At 40.9% G+C, this 16,106-nt stretch overlaps 1 protein-coding gene across 1 annotated transcript in view; it reads right to left on the reverse strand.

Annotated features, from left to right (window-relative positions):
• The window catches only part of SYT1 (synaptotagmin 1), a 522,998-nt gene that overhangs the window by 185,833 nt on the left and 321,059 nt on the right, over positions 1 to 16,106 (reverse strand). The window contains 2 exon segments of the mRNA XM_005652622.3: positions 12,982 to 13,038; positions 13,041 to 13,163. Coding sequence (XP_005652679.2) covers positions 12,982 to 13,038; positions 13,041 to 13,146 — 163 coding nt within the window. The 5' untranslated portion in view covers positions 13,147 to 13,163.

The raw sequence follows: 16,106 nt of genomic DNA on the forward strand, positions 1-16,106 counted from the left end.
CCTTTTTTGGAGGAGTGATTACATTTCATATACTTGTGAAAATGCACAGAGCTGTACATTTGCAATGGGTGCATCTTACGGTATTTATACCTTAATAAAGTTAACTTAACAAAAGGAGAGAGCTCAGTAAGACATCAAGGCTGGAGATCGAGTTTTGAATACGATTTACCTAAAGATGACATTGGAAGTCTTGAAATTAGGAAGAAATCAGAGGTAGATGAATGTCAAAGGTGGATCTTTGGAAAGTACCTACCTGTTAGTGATTGGAAGAGGCAGAAGGAAAGGAAAGAACACCCCAAAAGACAGAGGATTAAAGTGTTAGAAACCAAGGGAGAAGAGGGGACCAGTACGGGTAAGACATGTGGCGCTGGGTGCCTGCATGAATAGGTGCCCTATCCTTGGCTGAGCGAGTGGCCGAGTCAGGATGTCCAGACAGAAACCAAAGCTGCATCAGGCTCCAGTGGGGGATGAAAACAGCAGCACTGACGTTGGGAGACTATCTGTTTTCTGGTCACTGAAGCCCTGGTGACATCACATGGTGCTCAACTTTTAGAAAGATGATTAAACTTGACCTCTTGTGGAAGTGCCTGGGCTTTCACCTCAGTAGCATTGGTGTTGGAGCTGAAGGCTACAGAATACAAAATAGCAAAACAGATTCTCTACTGATGAGTTCCTGGAAGGCAGCCAGGTAACTCCCCTGAGAGCCACATTAGCAGGTCTGGAAAAGAAAGGTGGATGGATGACAGTAGCTGTGGAAAGGTGAGGTGACAAGGAACAGTTCCAATTAGTGTGGGCAGAAGAGAGCTGGCAAGGCTATTTTATTTTATTTTACTTTTTTTTTTGTGTGTGTCTTTTTTCTAGGGCCGCACCCATGGCATATGGAGGTTCCCAGGCTAAGGGTCTAATCAGAGCTGGAGCCACCGGCCTATACCATAGCCACAGCAACGCGGATCCAAGATGCTTCTTCGACCTACACCACAGCTCACGGCAACACCGGATCCTTAACCCACTGAGCAAGGCCAGGGATCGAACCTGCAACCTCATGGTTCCTAGTTGGATTTGTTTCCTCCGCGCCACGATGGGAACTCCTGGCAAGGCCATTTTAAAGGACCACCTCGAATGATAACCACAGTTGTGGCATTACTGGCAAGAACAGCCCCCGAAAGAGCAAAGTGCTGTGCTTTGTTTGGCTGATAAGTAAGACAGGGAAACTCATACAAGTTTCCTATCAACAGCTACCAACTGTGGAAAAGCTCACAAAAGTACCCCCTGTGGGAAAAGCTGCTATAACACAGCACTTGCTGATATCTTTGAACTCTCGGTGACACACAGGACACCGGGCTGTGTTGTTGAGCAATCGTTAAAGAAATGAGCATTGCAACACGATGCATTATTTTTGAAACTGAAAGAGAAACTAATATGGAGCCCCAGGTCTCCTCTTGAAATAAAATACTGGTGGGGAGAATGGCTTACTCCAAGGAGGACCGCTTTGGAGGCTGTTTGCATCTCAATGCTGAATCAGACAGGGCTGCCACCAGGCCAAAAAGAATCAAACAACTCCCAACATTTTAATACAACACAGGCAAGGAAGGAAAAAAAAACAAACAACCCCAAAACAGAAGATGGCAAATTAAAGGTTGAGCAAAAGGAGAGAAAAATGAAAGGAGAAAAAGGGGAACCGTGAAGGGCTGAGCAGATGAGGGCAGAGCAGAATGGCTCTGAAGGGGGAGCCATCTCTAGCTCAGCGTCATGTTGAATTTCATCTGTATTATTATCATTACCCCCTTCCGTAATACCCGTTTGGAAGCCCTTTTGAAAAAGTAGATATAATTGACATTATATTAGTTTCAGGTACGCAGCATAATGATTCAGTACTTGCATATGCCGGGAAATGACCACCCCAATGAGCCTAGATAACATCCATCACTACGCACAGTTAGACTTCTTTTTCTTGTGATGAGACCTTTTAAAATCTCCCCTCTCAGCAAGTTTCAGACGTACAGGACCGTATTAGCAGCTGTAGAAAGCACGCTGCACTGACGTCCCCGTGACTGACTGATTTTATAACTGCGCGTCTGCACCTTCGGATCCTCTTCTTCCACTTTCCCCGTGCCACCCATTGCCTCTGGCCACCGCCCATCTGTTCTTGGCATCTTTGACTGGATGCTCTTGTCTTGTTAATAGAAATACCCAGGAGCTTTTGAGCTAAAGGGGAGGAAGAATTCTGCCTATCGTAAGTCAAGTTTTGTGCTGACGCTTCAGCTACAAAGATGAAAAGACAGTGTTTTGATCTCAGGTAGATTGGTTGGTATTAAGAGGGAACTTACACACAGCCAGGTAAAAGATAAAGTGAAAGTTATAAACATAATGTCACTCACACTTATTATGGAGGGGAATTACTGATGAGGGGTAGATTACAAGGTTGGTAGCAGGAGGATGGGAAGAACTCTTAAAAAAAAAAAAAAAAGCAGAGTATTCTGAAACATGATGGAAAGTAAGCCAGGCAAGCCGTGGCCAGCAAGGAACGTCAGGCGGAGGGGAGAATTTCTATAAAGACGTGGAAACATGGGGACACTGTGGCTGGTGAACTCCGTGGCTTTATGAGAGTCCCTGTCCTGCTGAAACAGACTGAGGGTGAAGAGTTGCAGATGAGGCTGGAAGGTATGTAAAAGTCCTGCCATATCTGACAGAGCTGTCAGTGTCTTGCTAAGATCCCTTAATTTTGAGGACTTTCAGGTAGAAAAATTCTGAGGCTGTAAAGCTAAGGAGGCCCAGAAACAGGATAAAATGATATGCTTTGGTTTCATTTCTAGCACATCGGAGGTGCCATTTGAATATGCATTAAGAAGATGAGTTTTGAATAAGGCACATACTATATTCCAGTGTTTTAAGCATTTTCTGTGTATTAATACCTGACAGCTCACACCTTCCTGGAGGGAAGTGCGATGAAGGCCTTCATGCTACAGAGAGAGGAAGTGATTTGCCCAAGGTCGTATGCTAGTGTGAGCAGAGTTGGGACTTCGAACCCAGGCAGACCCGCTCCAGAGCTCACTCACCCTCCAGCCCTTTATCGCAGCAAACCGCGCTCCCCTAGCGCAGGGTAGTAACTAATATTGGGCCAGAGCCTCTGAGTGACCCAACAGAATCTCGGTCAAAGTCGTATAATTCAGGGCTACTGAAGAGCAGGAAAGAGTTTCGGGGGTGATATTTGCATAACAACAATGTTTCTGATTGACCACAAAGTTTACCAACTTTAGAGAATCTGATAAAAATCCTTATGAAAAGAATATTGTTGGGATAAAATTTTACTTTCCGAGGCACTGAACTCTATCAATTAAGGTTTATTACCCTGAGATCCTGGCTCTTTTCTAAGTTTGTGCGGATAGGTATACACTCCTTTCATCAAACAGCACACTTGTTGGTCAAATGTATTTCTACTCTTTGTAGCTTACTCTTGTCTTTTTTTGAAAAGAACTTGTATGTATGCAAAGCGCTTGAAAGAGGAAAAGGGAGAGGGTGGAAGTGATTTTGAGATTCTGCCAGGACAGAAGTTTCAATGAAATACCGCTTGGCGAGGAAACTCTTAGGTGGGCTGGTGTCTTAATCTTTATTCACTGTTAGCTAAGTTCGCTTAAAAGGCAGCCTGGGGAGGCATGTGGAATCAGAAGACAACCAAGTTCAAAACCCTGCGTTACAGTATCTCAAAAATGAAAAAACAAAGAAAAATAAAGCCGAGTGCTAAAAATACAATGGTCCATCACATAACTTCACTCTGGTTTCCACTTCTAAATTCTTTACCTAATTGAATGGAAACTGGCACAAACCTGACAGGTCAGCAGTGTGATAAAAGATTTGCATAGTCATGAGGGTGAGAAGAACGAGCAGTCTCTCAGCTTCTTTCCTTCTGGTGTTTTCTTGATGTATTTGCATTCATAGTCAGACTTCCTCCAGTAAAAATGTAGCCTGTATTTTGACATGTACTGCTATGTGCTGAGGACAGATGTTCAAAACTATTTTAAAATACACATGTATGGAGTTCCCATTGTGGCGCAGTGGAAACAAATCTGACTAGGAGCCCTGAGGTTGTGGGTTGATCCCTGGCCTCACTCAGTGGGTCAAGGATCCGGTGTGGTTGTGGTGTAGGCTGGTGGTTACAGCTCAGATTAGACCCCTAGCCTGGGAATCTCCATGTGCCGTGGGTGCAGACCTAAAAAAATGAAAAAAAAAAAAAAAAGTATATTTGTACAGTACTTTAGTAGGGTGATTCCTGAGCTAATTTTTTTTTTTTTTTTTGTCTTTTGCCTTTTCTAGGGCCGCTCCTGTGGCATATGGAGGTTCCAAGGCTAGGGGTTGAATCAGAGCTGTAGCCACTGGCCTAAGCCAGAGCCACAGCAACATGGGATCCGAACTACGTCTGCAACCTACACCACAGCTCATGGCAACGCTGGACCCTTAACTCACTGAGCAAGGCCAGGGATCGAACCTGCAACCTCATGGTTCCTAGTCGGATTCGTTAACCACTGAGCCACGACGGGAACTCCTGATCTTTTTTTTTTTTTTTTTTTTTTTTTTTTTTTCCCACTGTACAGCAAGGGGATCAAGTTATCCTTACATGTATACATTACAATTACATTTTTTTCCCCACCCTTTGTTCTGTTGCAACATGAGTATCTAGACAAAGTTCTCAATGCTATTCAGCAGGATCTCCTTGTAAATCTATTCTAAGTTGTGTCTGATAAGCCCAAGCTCTCGATCCCTCCCACTCCCTTCCTCCTCCCATCAGGCAGCCACAAGTCTTTTCTCCAAGTCCATGATTTTCTTTTCTGAGGAGATGTTCATTTGTGCTGGATATTAGACTCCAGTTATAAGTGATATCATATGGTATTTATCTTTGTCTTTCTGGCTCATTTCACTCAGTATCAGATTCTCTAGTTCCATCCATGTTGCTGCAAATGGCATTATGTCATTCTTTTTTATGGCTGAGTAGTATTCCATTGTGTATATATACCACATCTTCCGAATCTAATCCTCTGTTGATGGACATTTGGGTTGTTTCCACGTCCTGGCTATTGTGAATAGTGCTGCAATGAACATGCGGGTGCATGTGTCTCTTTTAAGTAGAGTTTTCTGATCTATTTTTAATATATGTCCAAAATATGGTTCATTCCCCTTATTTTTCTTAGGTGTGTTTACTTAATATATTTGAAATGCTAAAGGAATATAGCTAAATGAGGTCTAGAAACTTCACTGAGATCTCAACTCACTTGGTGGCTTAGCGTGTTTGCTGTTTCTCTGTATCAACTATGCTTGGGAATTTTATAAAATCTCTCAACACTAGTTCATTTTAAAGGCATGAATTTCTTGGGGGAATGTTCTGCATAATAGGCTTCCAAGAGGGAAACAAAACTCAAGGACACATGTAAACAACATGGCTGAAAAACAGCATCAGCAGCATATAATTTTGTTAAGTTTCTGCATTTAATAAAGGATGTTGATAAAGTCAGATTAGACACTTGTTCTTTAAAATCAGTGTTAGAACAAGTATTTTATAATAATCCTTTTACTCAGAGTATAAATAATAGATCATATAATATACCTACATATAAAATCAATAAAATGTGCTACCTATAATATAAAGAAGAAATAAGAAAATTACCTACAGTGAAGTAATTTACATTTCATTATAAAAATCTTCAGACAAAACTATACTAGAAGATACAATAATCAAACGCTTGCAGCTGCTAAAAGGATGTTTGGATTTGAAGAAATAGGACAGAAGGTTTACAAAAAGGAGCAAATGCAAGATCGGAGATAGGCAAACATTAGAGTAAAAGAATATTCAGTTTCTATCAGAGCCATGCAAAATGTGCTATTTTAATGTCAGATCCTTCTAGGTTCAGATCATTATAAACAGTTTCTTTCTAAGTGCATATCTCAGAAAGACTTTGAAATTTGTGCAGAATGTGGAACAGTGTTTCATTGCATGAAACTGTTCACATGTTGCAAGATGTGCAGGATCCTGGGCGAGGCCTCTAAATGCCAGGAGAGGCCCCTCCAGCCTGTTTCCAGCACACTAAAAGTGGCTCAGTGAGTACTCACAATATCCTGTAGGGGGCAGTGCCAACTCTGTGACGAACCATTAACTGACTTGCTGCCATTGGATTCAGTTTTTCATGGTAACTATTAACACACACTGTATTCACCTTGTATTTAGACACATACACACGTCTTATATTTTGGTTCGGAATCAAACTTTAAAAATGATTGCAAATAAACTAAACTGTTTATTGAGTGTAAGCATGAACCACTACACTGTGCTGTGATGAACTGCAACCCTTATCTTGGTGTCCTTGTCCCAGACGGATTCCCTCAGCGTTACATTGATGAGGTCACTCGATGCCACATAGCACTTGTTCTGAAAATAATACCCATCAGCACTGTCACTTGTTTTTAATAGCTATTTCCACTGAGTTGAAGTTAGCAATGAATAATTTCACTTACTCTTTTAATAATTATTAAATATAATTATATCAGTAACTATTCAATAATGATTATAGTTTTCTGAAGTGTTCGAAGAACTGAGTCAACAGACGAGAGCCGGAGAGTTCGTCTATACAATGAAACAGAATCGACCTCTTAATACTTAGGTAGTGATGGATTATTCACATGACAATCTATCAGAGTGAGTCCAAAAAAAGAAGTGAAGAAAAAGAGTCTTTGAAGCCAATGAGAAACTCTGAATTAGTATTACACTGGAATTCCAAGTATACAGTCATTTCAAACAAATAACGAGAGGCAGACATCAAATACCAACCAATCTCTCTGAACAGGCACATGGAGCCCTAACTGTTTCAAGTTGCTCGAGACAGGGAGCAGCGGAAGTGATTTGCAGCCTTCATGATAGTCTATTAAGACATAGTCTCAAAAGCGCAGACAACGTCCTAACATACCCTGCACCTGCAACCTGTATCATATGTTATCTGACGAGGCTTCGGCTTTCTTACCTGTAAAATGGGGAGGATGACTATTTTCAGCGGTGATTTATAGGGCGGAACGGAGGTTAACGTCACGGAATGCACAGCACGTGCTTCCGTGCTAAAGGCTCAGTGAACACTGGTGATCACTTGAATAACGACTGTTCTTCACATGCTGTGGGTTGCTGCATGTTCCTGAGGTTCTCTTCCTATGTTTCTTGAAATTGTCTTCTTGAATTAACACTCTGTCTTCTGTCTTTTTGCCATTTCTTGGGCACCACCTGTGGCATATGGAGGTTCCCAGGCTAGGGGTTGAATTGGAGCCATAGCCGCTGGCCTACACCACAGCCACAGCAACTTGGGATCCAAGCCGCGTCTGCAGCCTACACCTCAGCTCACGGCAATGCCAGATCCTTAACCCACTGAGCAAGGCCTGGGACCGAACCCGCAACCTCATGGTTCCTAGTCGGATTTGTTAACCACTGCGCCACGACGGGAACTCCTAACATTGTGTTCTTGATACTAACAGATGGCAGGGACGTTGTGTTCATCCTGCAGCCACATGAGGAAAACAGAGTTGCTGGACTGCACGTTTCCTCACTGATGTATATTAGCTTATGTGGCATTTAACTAATTATACCACTCCTGAGTGTTGAGTTGCATTGTTTACTGCTGTGAGGGATAACACTGATACAGCAGTATCAGCTGATAACATCGATACCACTTGTTCAGTCCACTGCTCGCCAACTGTATTCCATACAGCCAGGTGTCTTTGTAGCTGCTGATGCAAGTGTCTTGTTGGGGTGAAGGGAGGGAGGTGGGTGAGGAAGATAGCTTTAACTCATCAAGGCAGCTCTGACTTGCTTTATTTAGCTTGCTATAGAATATTTTATTTGAACAAAACGATCCTCGGTTAAAAAGACGTGAACACTGTTGCTTTCTAGATGGGAGTTTCTCCATCATGACCCAAGAACCACAGTGTTTAGCATAAGGTTAATATTTATAATAGGGTAGTACTTAGGCTCTTGTTTTTAGCATGGCGTCAGATACTTCAAAGTATGGGGGGGCATGACCGTGCCTAAGAAATTGTCCCTGCCTCTGGGAAATTTACCTTTTGGTGACAAAGACAGTCAAAATAAAACAAGATGGCTGAGAGGAAGATTTTAATGAAGAACTTTGAAAGGTTGGAAGACAATTCAAATAATTCTGCATTGAAAAATGGGGGACCTTCTCATTCAAATGGTAACACCTGAATTTGTCCTCGAGTGATTGAAAAAAAAAAAAAAAAAGATTGTGTCAGGGTTAATGGGGAAAGGTAGTCCAGGAAGAAAAAAAAAGCATGAGAAAGAATACTGGAGTGGGAAAGCGGTAGCTGGTTTTGAGAGCTTTTTTAGGAGGCGATGTAACAGGACTTAAATGAATGCAGGAATGGAGTTGGAAGTGCAGCAGGATGGGGAGACAAGGAAATAGTGAGATTTCTTGTCTGAAGAGCCAGGTGAAGGAGATGGCCCAGGAAGAGTATGTCCAATAGGAATGAAACAGGATTAAAAATGGAACCCTGTAAACAAGGGCTTCTGCTGCTTAAGGGAAGGAAAGACAATGAGAAGGAGGACCTGCCCATAGAAGAGAGTGAGGAGGGAAAGAAGGAAGAGGAGGGGTGAGAGCAGACTCCTGGAAATGGAGCGTTTGCAGACGATGGCTGCTAATCATGATGATGATGCAGAATTACCCGACCCAGTGAAGGCTGACAAGAACCCTCACCACAGCATGTGGAGAAGTACCTGGTGACCGTCTTAGCAGTGCGTGATGGACGGAAATCAGAGTGGAAGAAGCCGAGTTGTTAATGGGACTTGAAGAAATAGATGTCAAGACCTGTGTTAGGTTTCCCAGTCAGTTGGGAGTAGATAGGAAGGAGGGGAGAGAATGGTGGGTGACCAGGGAGGTAAGGGAAGGAGAAAAGTGTAGGCATTTCTCAAACACCTACTATGAATAAATTTTGCCAGGTACTTGCAGACAGGTAAACCTTGAATATAGCTGTAGGCTAAAAAGAATGAAAGAGTAAGAAAATGAAATCACAGGAGGTAAAAAGGGAAATTAGAGGTGCTGGGAAGAGGAAACATCAAGAAGGAATTTATCTTTCTGTTTTCAACAGGCACCCTTGGAATGGGTTTAAAGAATGCGATGCTTGAATATTTGACTGTAGAGTTTCTCAATTTGGGTGTCTCTCTGACCTGAATAGAGGACTTTTCTAAAATAGAAATAGACTTGCAAAAAATGACAGCTTGCGTTTAATAATAGCTAACACCTATAGAATGCTTACTCTGTGCTAAGCACTCTATATGCATTGATACCTTCACCCAACAACCCTAGGATGGAGATACTTTTTTATAGCAGAAGAAACAGATGCACAGGAAGATTAACATTCCCAAGGTCACAGAGCTAGGAGGTGGCAGAGCTAAGATTTGAACTCACACAGTTTGGGACCAGTGCTTGTGTTTTTAATTCCTGTGTTAAATTGTCTATCCAACAGTATTTCTGCTTGAGTTACGTAGCTTCCCTTAGCCCACTTGCTCTTGTTCTAGACTAAGAGTCAAGTTCTGGCTATTTAGTTTTCTGCTGTGCTTAAGGAAGGGTGCACTTGACTTAAGAAGCTCATTAATATCAAAACATTAATCGCAGCTATTTGGATGACACGAGTTCATGCTTTACAAACCAACCATGGCCCTAGTCGGAGTAAAATCAAAGTTGCAAAATAAAGAAACATTCTGAAAAACCTTGTCTGCTTCATTTAGATAAGAGTGTGCCGAATGAATTGCAAGATGAAAATGCCCAGCATTTGCCATTTCCTTTTCCATTTTTAAAAATTTTAAGCCCCGCGGTGCCTGGACGATATCATCAGGCAATTTGGTTTGAATACGTTCCGAGCTGGACTGTGCAGATTACCCAGCTAATGACATGCACACTCCTTGCCACTGTGACACCTCTCTTCTCCCAAGTGGGGATTTCAAGTGACAGACTAAAGCTGTTTGCTATCAATTTTGCAAAACAACACATCTGCCAGAGAGCCAAGATTTAGTTCAGAGACGGAAATCAATTAATATTCGAATTTGTTACCTGTCGTTGGCGTCACACTGTATTATGCCAAGTCAAAAGTGATAACCTTCATATAACAGATGCTCCTAAAGGCAAGTGATTTAGGGATATGCTGTATTTCTCTTCAGCGTTGCTCCCTGTGTATAAATCCTGTTAGAAATTTCAATTACACGGGCAGTAAAAATTGTGATGGATTAAAATGAGAGTGTAAAATACGCAGTTACATATTGATCATAAAACTGCGTGGTTGTATTTATGGTTCAGTTTTTCTAACACTTAGTTACCAAGCCATTTAAAAAGCCGAGGTATTTCATTTGTTTCTTCCCATGAAAGCAAGGAGAGAGCTAGAAACATCGTATTTCTAGAGGTGTCCCCTAGATCGCTTGGCATTCCATTCTTTTAGGTTGCTGGTCAAAGGCAGATCTCCATGGAGCGATACTGAGTGCATGGTCTGATTTCCAATGACCAAGACAGAGGCACAGAAATGGGGCAGTGGCTTGGGAGAAGGGATGAAACAAGACTAGCCATGGAAGGGAAAAGAAAGGAGGGTGAGTTGCACGGATTTTTTTTCCAGCCGATGGTTTTCCCGTTGATGAGCAGGAGGAAGCTACGAAGTGACAGCTGGCTCTACGTGGAAATGGCTAAAAGATGGCACTATCACTGCAAATAGGGAAACAACTTGCTTTTTCAACAGGGATGACACAGTCAAGCACTGAAATGATGCTTATCTTGCTGTTAGAAATTTAAGAATTTTATATCCCTTAATTTTTCAGCACAGCATCTTAAGGCCTCACAAATATCTGAAAGGAGTGGTTCAGGGTATCGGTTAAATCAACACTGATGCATTCATTCACTCAGCAAATAGATGGGGAGCAGATACCAAGGATCACCAGGGATAAAACTATGCATAGAACAGATCCAGTTTCTTGCCCTCATAGAGCTTACATTATTTTGGAGAGAGCCAGAGCGATTAGAAAGCAGATAATAAAATATATAGCATTTCAGATGGTGCTAAGTAATACAGTGAGAAATAAAGCGAGGGATAGGACAGCAAATGCTGGCAAAGATGGGATGGGATGAATGGGTTACAATTTTAAATAGCATGGCTGGGGAAGACTAATGAAGATGACGACACTGGGCAAGATCTAACAGAGAGGGGACAGAAGACGGAGGGACACGTAGGGACATGCAGCCCACTATTATCAATGTGGCCATTGCTTAGCCTACTATTATCAGTGTGGCCATTGCTTCTCATTATTTGCTCTTCCAGAGAAGGAAACGGTGTTGGAGACGAGGCAGAATGTGCGTTTGGTTTGGTGGTGTTCATCGCTGTCTCTGCTTCCCTCTGACACATTGCTTTTAAAGCAAACATTTTGATAAAACATTCAAGCAAGAGTTTGCCCTCATGAGAGCTGCTTTGGTTTTTGCTCTGTAGTTACGACATCCAAGCCGTACCAGAAGGTACCCAAACCAGCCCATCCGCCCAGCAGCAAGGCAGGGAAGAGAAGCCTGCGCTTCCCAGCCTGGGCTCGCTCTAGTGAACCATCTCCATCTCCCAAGGTTATGAACCTTCATGCTGGGAAGGGTAATTACTGGCAACTATGCTAAGAGCGTCTCTCAGATGTACCTGAATTTGTTAAAAGTGGACAGACAGATCAACACGTTGTTAATGGCTTGCAGTTTTCTCTTAGATTCGCAAGGTCCTTGTAGAGTATCTTACACATTTTGTAAATTTCTTATCTGGATTATTGCAACAGCCTGATTTCTGTCTTTGTCCCTCTAAGCACATTTTGCCACGATAGCAGGAGATTTTGAAGAAAAGTCTAAGTCAGGTCATGAGATACCTCTGCTCAAACATGTTCCAAAGTTCCATTTTATTTCACTCATAAAAGTAAAATCCAGGTTCCTTAAAAAATCCTCAAGGCCCCGTACGATAGAACCTCAGTCTCATCCTCTGCCATTCTTCACCTTGTTTTATTCTCCTGAAGGCACCAGGAGTTCCTCGCTCTTCCAGGCAGATTCTTGCCTAAGGGCCTTTGTATTTTACCAGTTTGGGGACTTTCTTCCCCACTTCCTCCAGGTTTCCTTATAAAGGAAATCAACTAAGTCATCCTAAGAAATAAAGACCTTTTACCCTCTACCCACGTCCCTATCCCACTTAGTCTCCTTTGGTTTTCTTTACATTACTTAGCACTTCAAGATGCACTTTGCACATATGCTTCCTTATTGATTGATTACTTCTTTTCCCCCTCTAGAATGCAAGTTTTGTGAGGGCCTACTTTCCCAGCGCCTAGAGAGATGGCAAGTGCATAGTAAATGCTGAAATCTGAAGAAAAAAAAGATCAACCTGTAGTTTCAGATTTAAAGTAAATGCCACTGATTGGACTTGGTGCTGTGACCACGCACATAAACTTAGGTCCAGACTATTGATTTTTTTTTTCCTGATGACAGCAAAGAAAATGTGAAAAAATTGTGCAAAAGATTTTTGAAATACTAACAAATGAATCAAAGAACACCAAATTTTTCTTTAAAAAAATGGGAAGGTACACATTAGCTATTGCTTAGGAACAACCTTTGCAATGGAATAATTTCACAAATATACATTAAAATACAGCATAACCCATAAACAGGAATATTCTCTGGAAAAAGAGACACTGAAGAAGATAAAAAAAGAACCCACATAACATACATTTTAGTAAACTGGATTTTCATTCATTAAGTATATTTAAATACTTTAAAAGAAGAATATTCCCCCTTCAAGAATATTCCATTTTACTTTTGAAATCCTACCATTCCAACAATAAATCACATGTACTTTTAGAGAATGCTAGGAGGAGGCCTGCTTTTGTTTTCCAACGGGTAGGCTGATTTTCAACCATTTACTTTTACTCGAGTAGTAATATGTCATACTCACATGGAATTTTATGCAACTCATTCATAAACTTCTCCTTCAGCTTAGAAAAGACATCTCCTTCCCTTCTCCAGGACTGGCCGGCTCTGTGGTGTTATTTGGTAGAACTGTAGCAACGGTGGTGACCGGTGGGGCTGCTAGCGCCTCGTGGTGACTCTCGCTCACCATTTTTGGTTCAGAGGCAACTGTGAGGAGGGGAAGCAGAAGAGAACAATTCAGAAGGCTCAACTGATCCCACATCAAAGCTATCCCAGAGATGAAAAACATCAGCGGGCACACCTGCTCACTGGGTAAATAGTCTGTCATTAGCATATGACTTTGTGTTGGGTCATGAAATATTTATGGAACCCAGTGAAGATTCTTCCCCGGAAGGTAAAGCCAGACGTTGTTACTGAACACATTCTCTCCTAACGATAATAGGAACTGTCAAACCTCTTAGTGAATTATACAGGCACTTATTGGCTGTGTAGATAAAACTTTTTATCCATATCCTACTGAAACGTAGATGCAACGACCGCTGACACCATACTTGCTCTATACTCCAAATGCTTCGTGTTTTCAACAAGGAAAGAAGAGATCAGATATTTATGCTAGAAAGTGTTGATGAATAATAAACATGAGCCTCTGTACAGAAAGTTAGTAAATTTTAAATAGGTTGTAAAGAATATTGTAATAACAGTGACACTGTAAGATTCCTGAATGTGATACAGAAAATTGTTCTGGAATCTCATTTATTGACAGCATGGTTTCTTCCAAGTTATTTATTTATTTTTTTGACATTTACTGTAGATAATACTGTGATCAATAATTCACCGTCTTGCTGGGTGAATTTCTGAAGCCACTGTGAATGTGGCATCATTGACGATATATATACCGAGGAACTGATGATGAGACTTGCCTTGTGTGGTTATTTCAGTTTATTTAGTTTGATGATATTATTGAATTATTTTATTAAATTAATTTATTCAATTACTTTAAAAGTTATCTCCAAAATATTTAATAAGTTAAATGAAGTTTGACAGGGCATTAAACCTCTTTATTTACACATTTTTGAAATGAGAATTGAAACCTGTCCTGCCTAGATCTTTCTTAGTACATGTGAACTACTCTAAGTGCTAAGGAAGCTCTGTCTTCTGAAAAGGGTGCAAGAGAAGCCATGTTCTCTCATCTAAATACATTTTGGAATTTAATTTTTCTGTGTGATGTCAGATTTCAGGCTGTGCTGATGAGAGTGGACATAATTTGGGGCAGAAATAGATAAATATAAATATATTTGGGGCAGAAATAGATAAATATAAATAAATATAGCTTTACAGTCTCATCAGGAAAGTTGATGGACCCATAGAGCCCTTTTGAGTTGCAAAGAAATAGAAATAACCAGCAAACAGATTAAGGATTGTTACAGCATTCGAACTTTCTGTGGATTAATTATGCCCACTTACGCATTTAGTGAGAATACAATTAAAACTAGAATAACCTCAGATGTATGGGGTTTATTAAAAATCCTAATAAAATTTAGAGAGTTTGGCTCTCCTGAAAGGAGATAATGGCTGAGGCTAATACACAAACATAGATAATCAATATTTATTTTCTAATAGATCAGCTCTCTTGTCGAACCTCTCAGTTTTCCACCAGTCAATGCTAACTTAATCATAAGGAACAGAATCAGACAGATGGGGGTTCAGGGCTTCTCTGTTCTTGAGTTTCTTCATTTGTAAAAGAATAATGATACCAGTACATAAGGTTTTAATCTGCACAAAGGATTTAGCACAGGGTCTGACAGTTAAATTGGTTCTTCCTATTGATCATCTCTCTCATCAATAAATCAATCCATTAATTCATCCCTCCCTCCCTAAAAGCATTTGGCGACTCAGATTTTTTCCGATTGTAGAAAAGTTTTACTTTTTTTCAACTAAGGTCACTTTCCAGAAGCTTTTCGCTACTTTTCTGATTCTGTTTTGCTTTGACTCTTGCCTCCTGCAAAACTGGGAGTCGTGTCTGCGCTGTTGGTACCACCTAGGGGGAACTATGGGTATTGATGATACCTCAACTCTTAGGTTCCATGCGAGTCGGCAGGATGACAGTCACACACAGGAACACACGTGCCTTAAATAGTAGTAGGCACGTACGAAAAGGTGAATTTGTTCCTCTGCTCTGAGAATCACCAGATAAGATACTCATTAGTTCTTATCTCCACAGGAGAGTTAAGGATATGAAGGAACCACGGTTTACTGTGCGATTTAAAGGAAACAACTGTGTTAAATACAATTGCTAATATAACAGGGTCGTCATTAAATTAAAGGCACATTTCAGCTCAATTTGTGTCATGTTCTGGAAGTGGGGCACCATTGCCGGGACCAGCTTGAGGTTGCTGCTCCCTCCAAGTGGCTACAGTTTTGTTTTTTACATTGAGGTATAGTTGGTTCGCAACGTTGTATTCGTTTCAGGTGGACAGCAAGGTGATTCAGTTATATGTACATAAATGTTTATTTTTTTCAGAGTCTTTCCCCTTATAGGTTACTGTAAATACGGAGTGTAGTTCCCGGCGCTGTACCGTAGATCCTTGGTTGGTTATCTAGTTTATATACAGCAGTATGTATGTGATAATCCCCAAATCCTAATTTATTCCTCCCCCCTCGGGTAACATAGATTTGTCTCCTCTGTCTGTGGCTCTGTTTCTGTTTTGAATATAGACAAAGAAAGACAAACATCGTATGATATCATTTAGGTGTGGACTCTGAGAAAAGAGGACAGAAGTGAACTTATGTCCACAGCTGTTTATAGCTTCTGTGCGTGCTGAGGTCTAGGCCCTTTGCCACTTGGGTTGTTACATATTTTCATATTTTCCCAGTTTATTTTGGACTATAAAACATTTCTTCATATGAGTTGAGTGATCTAAAAGGCTATAGGAAAAATAAGACTTTTATTCAACAGAGTTAACATTTAAAAAAGGCACTTGAAGTTTGCTCAGTACTTTCCTGTTGTTGTTTCTGTAATTTCCAAAAATGATCCTATTCAGATATGAAGTATACTTAGAAGGTGTTTCATCAAAAAAGTGAAAGCTATAAACTTGTAACTCTCACTAGCCAATAACAACATCCTACCATTTCTGATGCTTTAAATTCAAT

Source organism: Sus scrofa, chromosome 5, assembly GCF_000003025.6.
Source record: "Sus scrofa isolate TJ Tabasco breed Duroc chromosome 5, Sscrofa11.1, whole genome shotgun sequence".
NCBI lineage: Eukaryota > Metazoa > Chordata > Mammalia > Artiodactyla > Suidae > Sus > Sus scrofa.